The sequence below is a fragment of the Eleutherodactylus coqui genome, chromosome 5, assembly GCF_035609145.1.
Source record: "Eleutherodactylus coqui strain aEleCoq1 chromosome 5, aEleCoq1.hap1, whole genome shotgun sequence".
Taxonomy (NCBI): domain Eukaryota; kingdom Metazoa; phylum Chordata; class Amphibia; order Anura; family Eleutherodactylidae; genus Eleutherodactylus; species Eleutherodactylus coqui.
The window spans coordinates 195,166,483-195,183,927 of NC_089841.1; the positions used below are offsets into that span (position 1 = coordinate 195,166,483).

At 44.6% G+C, this 17,445-nt stretch overlaps 1 protein-coding gene across 2 annotated transcripts in view; it reads left to right on the forward strand.

The window, feature by feature from the left end:
* Positions 1–17,445, forward strand: part of ACIN1 (apoptotic chromatin condensation inducer 1) — a 51,394-nt gene that overhangs the window by 4,952 nt on the left and 28,997 nt on the right. Inside the window, exons 2-6 of one of the 2 annotated variants that reach the window (XM_066603950.1) lie at positions 6,874–6,939; positions 10,570–10,681; positions 12,831–12,947; positions 13,631–13,719; positions 13,807–17,001. In XM_066603950.1, coding sequence (XP_066460047.1) covers positions 6,874–6,939; positions 10,570–10,681; positions 12,831–12,947; positions 13,631–13,719; positions 13,807–17,001 — 3,579 coding nt within the window. The remainder of the gene's footprint in view (positions 1–6,873; positions 6,940–10,569; positions 10,682–12,830; positions 12,948–13,630; positions 13,720–13,806; positions 17,002–17,445) is intronic. The other variant, XM_066603951.1, reaches the window with a different exon arrangement.

The following is a 17,445-nucleotide window of genomic DNA, read 5'->3' on the forward strand; positions in this document are numbered from 1 at the left end:
TTAATTATTAGAAAAAATAAAAGGTAATAATAATAAAAGTTAACAAAAAAAACTTTCCATATTTAGAATAAAAAAATTAAAAAAATCTAAGCAAAACCATATTTGGCATTGCTGTGTCTATAAGTTCGATCTATCCAAGTAACACCTTATTTATCCCGCCGCACCGTCTACGCAGTCAGAAAAAAATATGCTGACACTAGAATTGGCTAGGGTGACAAAAAAAAACTATAGAAACTATTGGACTTCCTCTAAAAAGTGAGCCCGCACACGACCGTCAGCAGAAAATAAAAAAAATATGGCGGCAGAAAAGAATTTTATTTCCAGAGAGATTTAATTTTTTAAAAGTAGCGCAGCAAAAAAAAGCACAAATTTGGTCTTGTAGTAATCGTGCAGAGAATAGTTATCAAACAGGCGTTGTACCAGAGTGGGATACAAAATGAAAGCTGCGCTGTGATTGGTTACTAAGGGTACATTTGCATGTAAGGGACGTACTGTGGACTTTCGACAACAGAGAATTCTGTAGTATTTCCCGCAAAAGACAGAGTCAAAATGTGCGCTCCCCCTCACCTCTATAGCGCCCCCCCCCCTCACTTCCAAACTCTTTGTGCTGTCAGCGCTTCCTTCAGGTGGCGGCCTATAATGAGCATGGCGCCGCTTGTCAGGTTATACCACTCTCGCATCACCTGACAAGCAGCGCTGCACTCGCTGGAGGCCGCCACCTGAAAGAGGCGCTGACAGCACGAAGAGTTTGCACTGCGGAAATGCAGCTGATTTCCTGTCTAGGCTGGGTTCACACAGGGCGGTTTTGCTGCGGTTTTTCCATTGCGGTTTTGCCGCAGAAAAACTGCTTCTGTGGTAAAACCGCTTCAAAGGTTAATTTTGGCTTGCGGATTTTCGTGCGGAAAAATCCGCACGCGGTTTTTTCCGCAGCGCTTTTTTACTTTTTGTCGCGTATTTGGTGCGGTTTTGGCTGCGTCCATAGAGGTCTATGGACAAAAAAGCGCCGTGGAAAAGACCAAAGAATGAACATGCTGCATCTTTTAAAACCGTGCCGCAGTTGCATTTCCGCACTGCGGCTGTGCGGAAAAAATCCGTCCTGTGAGAACAGCTTTTTGGCAAATCTCATTTGTGCTGCATTGCACTGCAAACGCAGCCGTTTTGCCGCAGTGCGGATATGCAGCGGCAAAACCGCCCTGTGTGAGCCCAGCCTAATTCCCCACCGATGGTGCGGATTTTGACTTTGTGTCTTTTGCGGATATGCTGCAAAAAATCCGGAGCATTTCCACAAGATGTGAACGTACCCCAAGACAGTTTTTCTCTGAGGCCGGGCTCACACAAACATATTGTTACTGCATATTCGGCGCACGGAATATACTGTACCAATCTCCCATAGGCCGCCATGTTGCTGTTAACACAAATTGCACGAAAAATGTGTGCAAGAAAAATCCAAGCATGTTGTGCCTTGGCGTGTATTACATGCATACATGTCAGGATGGTACATGACGATTGGCAGCACTCAGCATATACGCTTACCGCAGGCGTTTACAGCTGTGGGAACGGCGATGACCCGGCGTACTGCCGCATATGGCGGAGAAATTTTACTACACATGAGCGTGTATCTCACGCACGCTGTCATGGGCAGGCCGCTTGGATCTCTCGTTTATATTTCCCGTTATTGTGTATGGGCGACGGATATACACGCCCATAGTGAACAATGGGTGATATTGTGCGTATATACGTGGTAACATAGAACATGCTGTCTCCTTTTTTGTGCTCACATATTACATAATATTACCGCGTATCTTGGACCGTTTGTCTCCTGCGGCTTCTATCTTTTCCAATCCCATTCCAGGCGCAGACTGCAGACTTTCCTGATTGTTCGTGTCGCTGACATCGCTTCTGATTGAAGGGCCGGTCTGAGATCTGGTTATTTAAACAAAACAAAATAACGTTCCCCGCAGCCCTGAATGCGCCCGCGAGCGGCACGGATCCGTGTAGCAGGTGTTTCTTCATACTTACCTGTACCTGTGAAACTTGCAGCCAATGCTTGGGGGTTCGCGGGTCCCACCTGCCCTCCGGTTGACTGATGGGTCTCCCCTCATGTAAGGGGGAGCGTCTCAGCAGCTAATGCTATGGCAGCGCCACATGGACGGTCAATCTGTGCTTTATGGTGCAAAATAGTTCTCAGTTTAGACTTTTTTCTTTGCTTGCACCTTTTGTATAGTCTTGTTTTGAATGCCAAGTTTTACCATATAAAATCAAAAAGTTGAAAGATAAAAAATCTGTGCGGCGCTTATAAAGGGTCATCCCACTAAAAATGGGTATGATCAAGTATGATGAAGTCAGTGGAAGCCGTCCAGCCTGCCCGCAACTGACATTGTGCACAGGTCATGGATTCTGCGTCATCGCCTAGCAACGGCGTGGGAAAAATAAACATAAGCCGTTTGTGTCCAGCTGGCCTAGGGGTCCGGACAGGTTCCCATTTAGGTAAATGTGTTGTGTGTGAGCATGTATGAGGTGTGCAGTTGAGTCTACATATACGGGGCGTCCTCCGAGGGCAGGCGTGGGGCGATGTGTGCGGAGCCTCCAGCTAGTTACACTCATTATGCACAACACTAGGTTTACTCATTGGTGGCAGCTGAAAGATGTAACAAATGAATTAATGCAGTCAGTAAATAAAATGGAAATGTGTCTTTTGCCCCTGGATAGTAGATCTGTGGGCGCTCCGCATATGGAGGTCTTGGGGAAAGAATTAAGGTCCACTTTTAAGGAAAATCAATCATTTTTAAGGTGAAGGCTTCCCAACTCGCCCCCACATGTACCGTCTGACTTGTAAAGCGCTGCAGAGTATGTCGGCGCTATGTAAATAATGCTAATCATTGACTCGTCAGGCCTGAGGCCTCATGTCCACGGCACACAAGTCAAATCCGCATAACCCATTTGCGGACGGCCATGCATCTCTATGGGCGGCTTGATTTGCGGATCTCTCGTGCTGCAAATCACATTTGCTCGTGGACATTGGGCCTTAAGTGTGCAATGAAATTGTGTTTCGAGCGCTGTAATACGAGCAGGGAGCATTTCTGACATTGAATTGAAACTTTTTTTTTGCAGTCATGTTACTGGACTTTAATTGCTCTTGCTGCAGGTGCCGCGGACTGTGATTGTCAAGCAACCGCGTTTTCTTAGTTTTTTTGTTTTTTTCTTTTTTCATCTGCGGTCACCAATGCATTTCACAGCATTAGGCCTCATGTCCACGGGGAAAATCAGATCCGCTGCAGATTCTACATGTAGAATCTGCAGCGGGTCCCTCCTGCCCCGCGGACATGAGCGCTGAAAATAGCAATTTAAAAGCATTTACCTTTCCGTAGCGGACGGCGAAGATCAGCTGTTCCTCACGGCCGGATCTTCATTTTCGGCCGGCGGATGAATTCCTGACGCCGGCGGCACATCGCCGGCACGTCGTCGACGTGCCGCGCGCATGCGCCGGGCACATCCGCCGAGCCGAAGCAAGGGAGATGCAGCCGTGAGGAAGAGCAGAGCTTCGCGGCCCGCTGCGGGTGAGTAAATGCTTTAAATTCCTATTTTAGGTCTCCCGCGGATCCGGACGGCTTCCATAGGCTTCAATAGAAGCCCGCGGGAGCCGTCCCCGCGGGAGACCCGCATGAAAATGGAGCATGGTCCAGATTTTTTCATGCTCCATTTTTTTTAAATCACTTTTATTGACGATCCGCGGGTATTTATGTACCCGCGGGTGGTCAATGCATCCCTATGGGGTGCGGATCCGCGCGCGGGAGATCCGCTGCGGATTTTAAATGTCATTTTGCCCGTGGACATGAGCCCTTAACCTACAACACGGCGGGTTCTGTTTAAAAACACAAAGTGAACTCTGTTCTTTCCCCGAGCCCCCTGTATGATCCTTTTTCTAGGTTTAAAGTGCACTTTGATTTATTATAAAGGTACAGAATGCCCCCTACTGGCCAACAGGTTCCGTTACAGGAGGCTGTCCGTAAGTGCAAATGTCTGGACAAATGCTTGCATGGAGGGAGATTGCAGGTGGATCCCGCTCCTTACAACGTCGGGTGCCGGCTGATTCTTACAGCCTGCACCCAACGTTCAGGGGTCCCGTACGGTCTCCCACGATAAGATCACAGGACTGCTTGTGCATTGTGCCTATGGCATGGCTTGGTAGAATGCCTGTCCAATCACTGCACAGTACGATGTAATGCCATAGCATTACATCATGCTTACAGACAGGCTTGTTCGTATCTAGCGAAGTCGGTAATTCGAACGTCCGCAAGTAGGGGAGTATCTGCAGTGTCTTATCACATGTTGCATATTCTATAGAGGTATTTACATCTTTCAGTGGCATTGTGGGTTCTTTTGCTGGCAAAAGCTGCGGGTCTTCCCCGGCTTGTGAATACAAGCTATGTCTGCCTTTTACTGCTTTAATGTCATTGTGGGTAATGTATATACTCTCCACGGCCTAATGGCTCTAATTTAGAAGATTGTAGCAGCCAACTAGACATTGATATGTGCCTCACTGCCCTGCATGTGTGTCCCACAATTTGTGACTAACTATCCAAGCCCCTGAAACATTTTAGGAGGTTGGGCAATGCACTGAATTGGACACCTCCACCGTCCGTGTTAGCGGCCCTCTGGTCAGCATTGCAGGGAGCGGTCTGCGTCGCCCCCTATGGGCAGCTTATAGATGCCGCATTTTAGGCCAGTTTCACGCAAGCATATTATGGCTACAGATGTATGTCCCAGCCCGATGCGAAATGTTACCATCCTAGGAATACTTAAACCCCCCGGTTGGGCCAGCATACACGTCCGTATTATGGACACAGTAATGCGGCACTGATGGGCTCATGTGATCTGGCCTTAAGGTGCATGTAAACATGCTCAACGGTAATCTTGGTGAAGGGTGACCTCCCAGTCTCAGGACTCCATAATGAATCATTGCCATTGCAAACCATGTATACATTGTGCAGTTTTTGCCCTGAGACGACCTTCTCTTTAGAGGCTTGTATATCGCTCTATCAGCAACATCTGTTTCAGACGAGCCTATTCTAAGTGCATCCTTGCGCCCTTATTACAGACCATTGCCCTGGCCCAACCATGGGTCTGCTGGCCTGAGCCCGGTGTCATAGAGATGCAGGGTGATGCACATTTGGGTCAGTAGACCCACAGTTGGGTTGGGACATTTGTCTGGGATAGGGGTGCAAAAAATGTGCCCAGAACACAATCCTCTAAAACTGGTCTAAGCCGAGAAACCTACATATGGTTGACGGGGCAGTTTTTTGATGTGGTTTGTTAAAGGGGTTGTCCCGCGGCAGCAAGTGGGTCTATACACTTCTGTATGGCCATAATAATGCACTTTGTAATATACATTGTGCATTAATTATGAGCCATACAGAAGTTATAAAAAGTTTTATACTTACCTGCTCCGTTGCTGGCGTCCTCGTCTCCATGGTGCCGACTAATTTTCGCCCTCCGATGGCCAAATTAGCCGCGCTTGCGCAGTCCGGGTCTTCTGCTTTCTTCTATGGAGCCGCTCGTGCCAGAGAGCGGCTCCGTGTAGCTCGGCTCCGTGTAGCTCCGCCCCGTCACGTGCCGATTCCAGCCAATCAGGAGGCTGGAATCGGCAGTGGACCGCACAGAAGAGCTGCGGTCCACGAAGACAGAGGATCCCGGCGGCCATCTTCAGCGGTAAGTATTGAAGTCACCGGAGCGCGGGGATTAAGGTAAGCGCTCCGGTAAGCTTCCTTTACTTCCCTGCATCGGGGTTGTCTCGCGCCGAACGGGGGGGGGGTTGAAAAAAAAAAAAACCCGTTTCGGCGCGGGACATCTCCTTTAAGCTTAAGTCAGAAGTGTAACTTTTTCATTTATATTTCTTTTGATGCCACTTTTTCCTGCCATGGGTGAAGGGGCAGCACCTGCGGGCATGAGATGTCCTTATTGCCCATAGCAACCAACCAATTGGCTTTAATTTTACAAGGTTTCAGAACTTAAAGCTGAGCTCTGATTGGTTGCTGTGGGCAGTAAATATGGTTGTACTGTTAGGATAGTGTAAGCGCAGCGCAAATGGTGGGGATTTGCTGCAGCGGAAAGTCCTTGTCTATAGCAGCGGTGCAGATTTTGTTTTTTGTGGATCCGCAGTAGATTTCGCCCTTTCAATTGAAGGGGTTAAATCTGCTGCAGATCCGCATCAAAATCCTCCCCAGTGATGGTTTTGATGTAGATCTTGGCATGGGTTTTCTTCTGCGGAAATTCCACATAATTCCCGCTACATGTGAGCGTTCCCTGACCGTGTTTTGATAGGTGAGGCCCGCTGTCGTCCGTCAGGTTTCTCACCGCTGAGTATGGGTTACTCTCAGGATTCTATAAAATAATGTCTTTTACTTGGTGATTGGTTCATTCGTGGAGTATCGGCAGCAAACGTGTGACGGTCACACTGTACCCAACAAGGCAACCGTCCGATGACTAGCAAACAAAAGGAACTTGGTTGGAGGGACACTGGGGAGGGTGGCCGAAGAGGATTAGTAATGGGCATGCTTCACTGAAGGGCATTGTTAGGGAGTCGCTATGGGCCTGCTTTGGTTTAGGGCTAGACCTCGGGCACCCTGGTATTCACCCTTTACCCCTCCCACATGGAATCTAGTCTTAGCTGCAGGGAATGGGGGAGACGACCAACTGCAGAAGTGGTAGCGGCATGTGGAAACTAGTGATGTAGAAATTCAGGGAATAATTGAAGTCTCGCCTACAGCGCAATTTTCTTACAATTGGTTGTTCGCTACAGTGTTGCGCCGGGGTAATGTACACCTCTGCGGGCGTGCCTACTGTTTTGTAATGTATTCTTTTCCAATTTTTCAGGCTTTAATGTTGGAAAACCTGCAGAAACACTCAACTCCTCACACTGGTTTCCAGCCCAACTCGCAGGTATGTATGTAGTGCTGTCTTATTCTTTTCCACCCTGAGCCAATATTGGGTGTCTTTGCTGACACAAAAGATCAAGACAACCCATGTAAAAAAAATGATGGAGCAACTGCTGCAGGGAAAATATAGCATTACGTGGGGGTCATGAAGAGGAATGGCCAACCATGTGACGCTGGAACAGGTTGGCTCTGCTAGAGCGGCTTTCTGTTTTGGTTGGCGTAGAAAAGTTTAAAGGTGTATTCTCCTCATAGCAAATTGGCTGCCAGCTCAGGCAGCAGAAGTGACCCGGGTCGGGGTATGTGGCAGTTTCTTGGGATGGATGGGAGTTCCACCTCTGGGACTTGCACATAACAGACATTCATAGCAGATCCTGTGGATATACCATAAATGTCAGAGATGGGAATACTAAAGGTGTCTTTAGAGAATATATTGATGGCCTAATCCTAGTTGATTGGCTGGGGTTTGCTGATCGGGCACCGCATATACTCGGGACAGAACGGAAGCTGCTGCTCCAACCCCTGTGTGGCGCCCGAAGCTTTTAACTGCAGGTGCAGCTCTCATTAAAATCAGGTGGGAGGTGCACTTGCAATTACAAGCGTTGGCCACTACACGGGGGGTTGGAGTGGCAGCAAACCCCTTTTAAAGGGAGTCTGTCAGCTTGAACATGCTGTCCAGCAGCAGGCAGCTTGTTTATACAATCTGGAGGCGATGAGCAGATTGATATTTAGTCTTATGGGAAAAGATTCAGTCTAAGGCCGGGCTCACATTATCGTAATTGCATTGCGTATTCTGTACACAATGTACGTACGCATAATACACAGTGAATGGAGTCAAAGGAAGTACATTGATTTTCATTGACTCCATTCACACTTGTGTTTATTCATTGCATATAAAACACGTGTAAAAAAGAACACCTACTATTTTACTACGTATTACGCACAATGGAGCCCTATTCTGTATGGGTGCGTATGATAACGCTGAACATACGCAATTCCATTATGTATGTGCAGCGTTTTATAGATATGATGCTAGGAAACAATACAAGGAAAGTTTAAAAAAAAAAAAAAGCAGTGGCCAGTGCAGGACATCATGTGTGAGAAACACACTCATACGCGGGCATATACAATCACGGTGATCGCGGCTCCACACTGCGTTTTACCTTACGCTCGTGAGTCCGGTGATACTTATATTCATTTATATCTCTGCTTATTCTGAGCTGAACAGTCCATTAGGCGGTCCGATCAGTGATTGACAGCCTTCCCTGTATGTACAGTCATTCACAGATAGCTGTCAATCACTGATAGCCCCGCCCATTGGACTGTTCAGCTCAGAATGTGCAGAGATGTATAAACCTATATATCACTCTGCTCCGCTCCTCCTGCTCTATAACATCATGTCAGCAGTTCGGAAGGCATGTTCAAGCAGACAGGTTCTCTTTAACTTTATTATCACTGAAATAAGGTTTTTCTTAATTAAATTAAAGCCATAAGACAATTTTTTTTCATTCCCACTTAAAAAATAATAGCTGCGTTAATTTTTTTTGTTCAGGGTGACTTATATCTTTCAATGCTACAATTTATGTATCAGACAATGAATTGGAAAATTTCTATGATATGGGAGAGCGGCCGTAAGGGTTTTAATGGGTTACTCTCACAAAGAGCAAGTGTGTCAGGGGCCTTACTTTGCTTTTATGTGTCCGAGTTGCGCCCTAGAGGTTCGGGCCCAGCTTTGCTCTGATACCACTCGATCACTTATCTGTGTGCTGCCCAATTTACCAGCGGCCCACACGATCACTTGGCCTTCACATGTCCTAACTCTTGTCCGTGATGTGGACAGGAATAGGACATGCAATGCGTCATGGGCTATAATGGATGTGTGTGCTGTCCGTGATATAACTAGTGTGCTGCAGGCCGAATCTGGTAGTGATTTATACCTTTTAATGACTATCAGAAAGGAAGGATGTTACAGCAAGCTTTTGTATCTAGTTAAGATTCTTCATCAGACTTAATGCCTGTAACACATTGTGAATTAGATTTTTTACTAATCCCTTTAATTGTGGAGGCTGTAAGACAACCTGGATGTGGCCTAATGCTGCTTGTACAGTTTAGCGTAGGAATGTAAATATTGCTCTAGATGTCGGCCAGCAGACGGACCTCTCCTGGTGGCAGTATTTGGGCTTCTTCTGTTCCCTTCATTTAAAAAAAGTCATAAAAATTCCCAAAATTTAGGAGCGAGCAGCAAGGTACATTGGCAGCTTGGCTCTGTGCAGTCCTGCTCATCGCGGGGAGGCTGCAGGAGATTTCTCTCCTCGCTCTCCCCCACCCCTCTCCATTCACTAACACAGCAGCTGTTTACACTGAACGATCATCGTTCAGAATTTTGAGGTGCATAATGGAGAGGGGCGGGGGAGAGCGAGGAGAGAAATCTCCTGCAGCCGCCCTGCTGCGAGCCAACAATACTCTCTCCTCTGCAGCAGCACGGGAGCGAGTACATGCGGGAACAAGTGTCTGCCATCGTTTGCCCGACATTCGTCCCATGTAAATGGGCCTTTGGACTAATAATAGTCTGAAACCTGATCTGCAGAGAGAACTTTTCAGCTGTCATTTCAGTATCATCACAGGCAGGATTACAATGAGGGGTGACATCTGTATATAGATATGGTGCTCACCTCCTTTCCCTCCCAACGGTAATGACTATCAATGCGGTGAGGTCTCTGAACCTTCACCTCTCTTGGACATTTTCATTCAGTTTGTATTTGTTTTCAAGTGTTTGTTGTTTATTATTATAAGTAACATAGTTATCATGTGATCTATAAACCATCATACTGTTCAATTTGTACATTGTGCCCAAATGTAAGGCCTTTAGACCCACAGTATTGTCACAGTAAACAAATCCTGGTGTTGGGGTTTCTGAGGACTTTGTGTGAGTTCTGAGTCGTGTAGATATATTTTTAGTTGGACGATTTGTGGCACCTGTGGAGTAATTTGAGCTGCCCACACGTGAAGCAGGATGGGGGGTTTGCTTAGGGCTCTCTTCGAATGGCGCTAACCAGTGCTAATCGACAAGCATGTTGTTCAGCGCTCGCGGGTATTTATTTATACTGGACGCAGATCAATTCCTGGAGACATCCGATTATTTGTCCCTGTATATCTGACAGTTCACATAAGGAAATGTACCGCCGATCACTGAGCATTCTTATGCTTGCTAAGACTGAACTATCATGCTGCCACTTGTTCATAAGCTGATCGTCGGTCTCTTTACATGGCCGGATGGTAGGGGAAGGAAGAGGAATGTTCAAGCCCAATAATCGGCCTGTGTAAAAAGACCTCCGCTCCAGATTCCCTGGGGTCTGCTGGTTGGAAGCTGTCTCGTATCAAGGCTCCTCAGATCTGTCACTCATCTCTCGTTGGGTGTATTAGCTGGAGAGGCTTGAACAAAGCTGATACTCAACCAAAACTAAGCCTGTGAGTGACCAATAACGAAAACCTCCATTCTATGGATGCCGGGGTCCTTCTTTGATTCTAATTGTCTTGTACAGTGTATACAATGAAAACATAATACATACTGCAGAGTTTCATAATCTGTTTTCCTCCTTCATATGAGCACAAAATCTAAGTATATATTTTCCTGCAGATGGGAGAAGAAATGGGTCAAAACAGTTTCATAAAGCAGTACTTGGAGAAACAGCAGGAGCTGCTCAGGCAACGTCTCCAGAAAGAAGCAAGGGAGGCCCAAGAGTCAGAAGGTACACTTCTAGAATGGTCTTATTACTGACCTCCATGAAGAGAGGCGACCTTGTACACGGCTTCTAAATTGTGTGGCTCCATTAATTTTTTTTTTTTAATTCATTTTTTTATACCAAGAGTAAAATATGTAGGGCTGTTAATGCAGCTAAGTCATGAACTGTAGGGGACACTTAACCCTTTAAAGACCAGAGAATTTATTTTTTTAGTTTTTTTTTCATTTCTGTTTTTTCTTCCATGCCTTCCAAAAAGCATTACTCTTTTTTTTAAATATTTTTCGGCTTGTTTTTTTGCGCGACGAGTTGTATTTTTAATGGCACCATTTAATTCACCACATAATATATTGCAAAAAATAAGAGGGGTGGGGTGGGAGTGAAAAATACAATACATAGAATAAGCAAACAAACAAAGTGGCACAATCGCCAGTGTGCAACGTCCAGAGTAATTTAACCCCTTGTTGATCAGATGCATTTTTTTTCTCTGACTTTCTGCATCTCAGCAGCCATAACATTTTATTTTCCAATTGCTTGGCTGAATGAGGGCTAGGTTTATGTGGGAGAAATTGTTGGGGTTTTCCACTGCTGTTTTTGGGGTACATATAAAGCACTTTTTTAAATTTGGGATAACAATTTTGCTGCATCAATCCCTTAGAAAATAAGCGTATTTTTTTTTTTTTTTGCTTTTGTTGCATAGTTTGTAAGGCCTCCTGTCCATAGGCGTTTTTTTTTTTTTTTTCACTGAGTTTCCCGCAGTGATAATCCGGCTGCAGGAAACGCAGTGAACGCTTTCAATAGACTTACTATGGAAAGCGCAGCCCCGCTGTCCACAAGCGGAGAGTCCTAGCGATTCTCCGTTGTGAGCCTGTCTGTCAGATGGGCTCAGCGCGGAGATCTGCCACGGGATATCGCTACGTCTGTGGACAGGAGGCCTTAGGCTGAAATAAGACATGGGTTCATCCTCTTCAGCCCATTATTTGGTGATGTTGATCCACAAGAAGGCAAAAACAACCAACTAAAGCCAAAGGGGCACATTTACTTAGGCTGAGTGCCCACGGGCGGAAATTCCACGGCAGATCCAACCCGGCCGTCTGCAGGAGGTCTTGGATATTTTATACTCCAGTATAACTAAACTGTGCGCCAGCATTTCTGTGGCAAACATGTAAAGAGGTGCAAAATAAAATAGGACTTTAAACTATGTATTTTGTGAAACAGACTAACAAGCACCTAAAGAAAGTCAATAAACCAAATATATAATGTAGAAAAATAACTTCTTTCATTGACCCATTCTTAGAAAACTATAGACTGATGCATAGGCATAATGACAGCCAATGAGAGGGCATTTAATTTTACATGAATGTCACATATTTAAAATGCCAGGAAACAAAGGTACCCAATAAATCATCTTCTGGTAAGAAGGATATGTATATGTAAACATGAATTCATAATACCCCAAATCAAGAAAAGAGAAAGAAAATTAAGGGGGCTGGAAGGATATCAGCAGCAATGAATCAATGTAAAGTGCATACAGACCCCTGAAGCGTGTGAGTGCGGTGTCAAGGAGATCACAAAATTAATGTGCAGCCACGCCCTCTAATGACAGGCCCTGCCCATTATTTAAAAGGACGTAAAGGTCCAAAAAGTTGCAATTTTGCTGTGTGCACCAAAAATTGCGACTTCTGTAAGCCAAAAAAACTGGTGTACAAACAATCCATGTGACCCATTATTTCTTAAGAAAATAAAAATCCTAGAATCCAGATTTAACAATTGGAATAACTCCGTCAACAAACCTCCAGTAATCTACTGACCATAACTTGTAGCATTTGCACTAAAACAGTAACAAACACCAAGACCCCTTTTTAAACCCTAGATAGCACACCTTTTTAGTGTGAAATGATTACATATAGGGGTTATTTGCTCTGCTCACGGATGTAAGAGTAAGCCAGGAGTAAGAACATTCTATCCAGTTACAGAAAAAACACATAAAACTGATGGTTGCATTAAAAACTAATTAAGGGGTAACTTATGAATCCTAAGAGATCCGCTCTGTTTATCCTGGATCCTGAAAAAGTAGCCTAAGCAGCGCTGCCCGTTTCAATAGGGACTGCACAATTTCTTTGGATTATGTGCAAAAATATCTGTTTTTGCTTTTCAGAACCTTTTGCAGAGTCGGAGGATGAAAATTTGAACCCTGACATAGTGCCAGAACCTCCTAATATTATCTGTTCTGTTCTGAAAATGCCAGAAGTAGAATTTGGGAAACATACTCCTAGTATGTATATAACTGTAGTCATGTAAACATACTAACAGTATCTGTATGTAGCGCCCCAAAATAATGCCTACATTATTTTGTGTCTGCTTCTACGTAGATGAAAAGCTCTGTATTCCTACACCTTACAAAGGCTGATAACATTACTTGAGGGAACAGTATTAAGTTTATTGCAACCAGTCTGCCCTAAGAGGGGGGGGGGATTTGTATAGCGCTAACATATTCTGCAGCGCTTTCAGGTAATTTATTTATTACCCCCCCAGCAAGCTGGGTACTTATTTTACCGACCTCAGAAGGATGGAAAGCTGAGTTAACCTTGAACCATACGGGGATTGAACTCCGAACCTTCAGGTCGTGAGTGAGAGCTTAGGACTGCATACTTCGCCACACGAGGCCATAAAATCTGATTTAGTTCAGAAAGATGTACACCCTTCAATACAGTTTAGAAATATCCATCCACATACTTTTTTTTTTTAATGTTTAATATGATCTTATTAATCCAATTAACATTTGACACATTTTCAGACCAAATGCTGAGTAGTTTATTATAAATTATTTTTAGATGATCCCTGTAAACGGCTTTATCGGAGCTTGCATCATAGCTTGTCAAAGAAAGTATGATCTTTGCATCATTTTAATAAAATGACTTTAAGCTTGGAAACTAAATCTTAAATGCTTTGTTACAGAAAAAAGTCGCAGCGTTTTGGAGGACCCAGAAGAATCTGAAGAAGATTTGCCCAAGAAGCGGGAGAGGAGGTCATCTCGAGTTAAACAGGTGCTATACATTTTCCTCCTTCCTTCCACTACTTGCTTCTATTCTTAAACAGCATTAAAGGCAATTGCATTTATCTTTATTGGGCAGGCCAAAGTTACCAAGCCAAGTGTAATTGCACAACCAGTGCAAGAACAAGAACCACGCAGGTCATCCGCACGTGCACGTAAATCTGCTTCACGAGAAGACGTAGAAGAGGTGGGTGAAGAAGAGGAGGAAGAAATGGAAGAAGAAAAGGAGCTAGCCGTTGAGAAGGATGAGGAAGAAACTCCTAAAAGAAGAAGATCTTCACGAACATCTGTTACTCTTCAGCACAAAAAGTCACCAAAATTGAAGCGGTCACCTTCTCCACCCGAGTTATTAGAAACTGTTTCTAAATCGGCATCTCTTGAGGGAGAAGAGACTTTAGAAGAGCGTGTTCCTCCAATGCTGTCTCTTGAGCAGTTTTCTGAGAAACCAGTGTCTGAGAAAATGAGCTCTCCAAGGCTGCTCATCAAAGAGAGCCCAAAGAGTCATAGATCACCACAGAAATGGAGACGCCAGACGAGAGAACGGATTGAGACTGGTGCAGATGAAGCAGTACAGCAGGCACCAGTATCAACAAATATTATTCAACAGACTGCACCCAGTGAATGGGAGGCTGAAAAAATGGAGACTATGCCAGAGGATTCACAAACATGTGAAGACACTAAAACTGCCACCACAGTGCGAACAGGAGTTTCTACTGCAAAGGATGCAAAAGTTAGGTCACCTCTAGTTTTGATGAAGTCTCCTGTTCGGTCAAAAGAAGGGACAACATCTGTGTGTATGCAAAGTCTTCAAATAGTGGAGAAGTTATCATCAAGGGGTGTTCAGGCTATGTCCATATTAAAAAAGCAAGACCCCGAGCCTTGTTCTGATGTCAAAGAAAGCTCTCCTGAATTGGTAAAATCAGGTGTGAAGTCCAAATCTTTCCATGAGAAATCGGATGCAAGTTCATTGCTTGTTATTGGTCCAAATGAATCAGCAAAACCCAACATTTCACCGGCTTATTCTCCTAGCTTAACTAGGACAAGAAAGTTACGGGTGAGAACGCCAAGTGCACATCAAGACCAACCAGAAAATGTAATAACTAAAGAAGTATTGGATGTTCAGGAGAAAGGGAAAGCACCAGTTAAACTCTCTGAACCTCCCAATAATGAGCAAGAAAGTGATCTAAAAGTATCTGAGTGCAAACGCACCGAAGTAAAACCAGAGGAACAAGCTAAAATAGAGCCACCCGACTTGGTCAAAACACCTAAAACCGAAATGGCAGTTAACCTAGAAGAGATTGCTGACAAGCCACAGTTAGATGATACTTTAGCATCAGAGACAGAAGCAAAGGAAACCACCAGCACCAACCTCTTCCTTGATGACTCTGTAACAGAAAATCTATGTTCTGGCCCATCAGAAATGAAAGAGTCCTCCTTAGATATTACCACTCCACATACTGAGGAAATGTCTTTGATAAAGGAGGCCCCTGAAATGACTCAAGAAAACAAGGGACCATTGATTACAAAAGAAACTCTGCAAATAACAGAAAATAGCACACAAATACAAGACTCTGTAAATGTGACATTAGCAGAAGCCATTGTTCCTGAAACCACTCCAGACACACAACAGTCCTCTTGTGCCCTAGAGGAGACTCCCGTGAAGCTGCATACAGAACCACAAATAGTTGCTGAACCCGAGGCAGAACCAGTGAAAGAGGATTGTCCCATGATTGTGGATGAAACACCTGAAAACGCAGAAGATATTTCCATATCTCCAATGCCCTTATTACCAGCTAAACTGCAACCTATACCTATAGATGAAACTACACAGGGGGCTGTAAATGTAGAAGAAGCCCCTAAACTTTTGACAACTGAAGATTCGAGAATGGAAGCCAACCAAGAAGATACTGGACTGTTGACTGAAGCTGAAACAACTCCATCCTCTTCTGGTATTTCCGCATTATCATCATGTTCTACAGAATATTCTAATGCTGCATCTGAATCACTACAGCAATCAGATAATGTCTCTGTGGAACAAAGCCAAGAAGCAACAGTCACCAATATGATTTTACATGAATCCGAAGTATCACAGCAGGACAGTGCTGTGGGCCTAGAAGCCCCTGAAGATAGTGTGGTTGACAAGGATTCGCCAATTAATTCAGAAAGAGAAGAACTTACCAGCCCCATGACACTGGTTATGAAAGATAACGCTATGGATGAACCTGGAACAATGCCTGCAGCTGAAACACAGGACCTTACTGTAAAGGCTACTGAAGACCTTACTGTAAAGGCTACTGAAGACCTTACTGTAAAGGCTACTGAAGACCTTACTGTAAAGGCTACTGAAGACCTTACTGTAAAGGCTACTGAAGACCTTACTGTAAAGGCTACTGAAGACCTCAATCAGGAAGATTTTGAATCAAAACCATGTGTAGATGATAGTGTGGATGCTGAGGAAGTTGGGGTCCAACCTTCAGAGATTGCCAGTGATACTCCGCAATCTGATGTAAAAATAGTGGAGTTTGTTCCAGTTATTGTACAGGAAGAGCATGAATTGAGGAAAGAATTACCTTCTGAAGATCGTGAAGAAACATCGGTGGAAGAAAACTCAAAACAAGTTCTTTTTATTGGACCACCTGAACATGATGTGGAAGAACCTGAAATATCCCACTCACCCTCACTAACACAGACTGAGGGCGATAACAAATCTGTTATGCAATCTACAAAAGAAGATGAAGGTGAAAGCTCACAAACTAACGAGGGTGAGATACAAAATGTTCTGGCACCATCAGAGCTAAAGCAGCCAGAGGCAGGATGCCCTACCGATGTAACAATTATTTCAGAACCGATGTCCCCTGGGATGAAAAACTCTGAGAGTACTGAAGTTATTGATATATCGATAAAAACAGAACCACAAGGGAGAGCTGAACCAGAGAAACCAGATAGTCATGCATCACCTTTACATGATACTACAGAGGATTTACTGCCCAGTGAAGACCAGTCCCATGAAATAGAAGATACTCAAGAAGCACTAGAAGTTGTAAAGGAGGCCCCTATGGTAGAATTCCAGCGAAGTAGGACCTCCTCCTCTTCCTCCTCCACTTCTTCCTCCTCTTCCTCCTCATCATCATCATCTTCCTCATCTCGCTCATCACGTTCTTCAACGGAGAGGTCATCCCATTCTAGACGTAGTTCCCGTTCTAAGTCCTCCTCACCGGAAAGGCAGGACCGGAAGTCACAGTCCTCAAGGTCATCATCTCCTCACAGTGAAAAGGTGAGGTTGTGTTAATTTCACTTCAGTATGGAGAATGTATTATTCAGATTGATGATCCTATTGTAATTGGATAGTATAGTGAATCCAAACACTAACCAGTCTATATCCTTCGTTCGTCCGATTTTTCAAAAATCTGGCACAGCAGTGATCTACTTGGAAAACTGTCGAGTGCAGCACCCAGTGTGTGGGAAGCTTTGATATCCAGCTTAGATTCTGTTAGTTCCTAAGTAGGTACTGGCTCTCCTGCAAAAAGAGCGAGTAACCCGATTGAGCTGTGCCAAGAAATCTCACCTAGCCAACCAGTGCCCTAATCTGTACTGATAACGAACTATAACTGTGAAACCTTCATCTACAGTTGGGTGTCACTGGTTTTCCTTGTATCCCTAGTCATGTTTCAGGGCTCTTTAATGTGCCAGATATTGACGCAAAGGGTAGCCATCTATA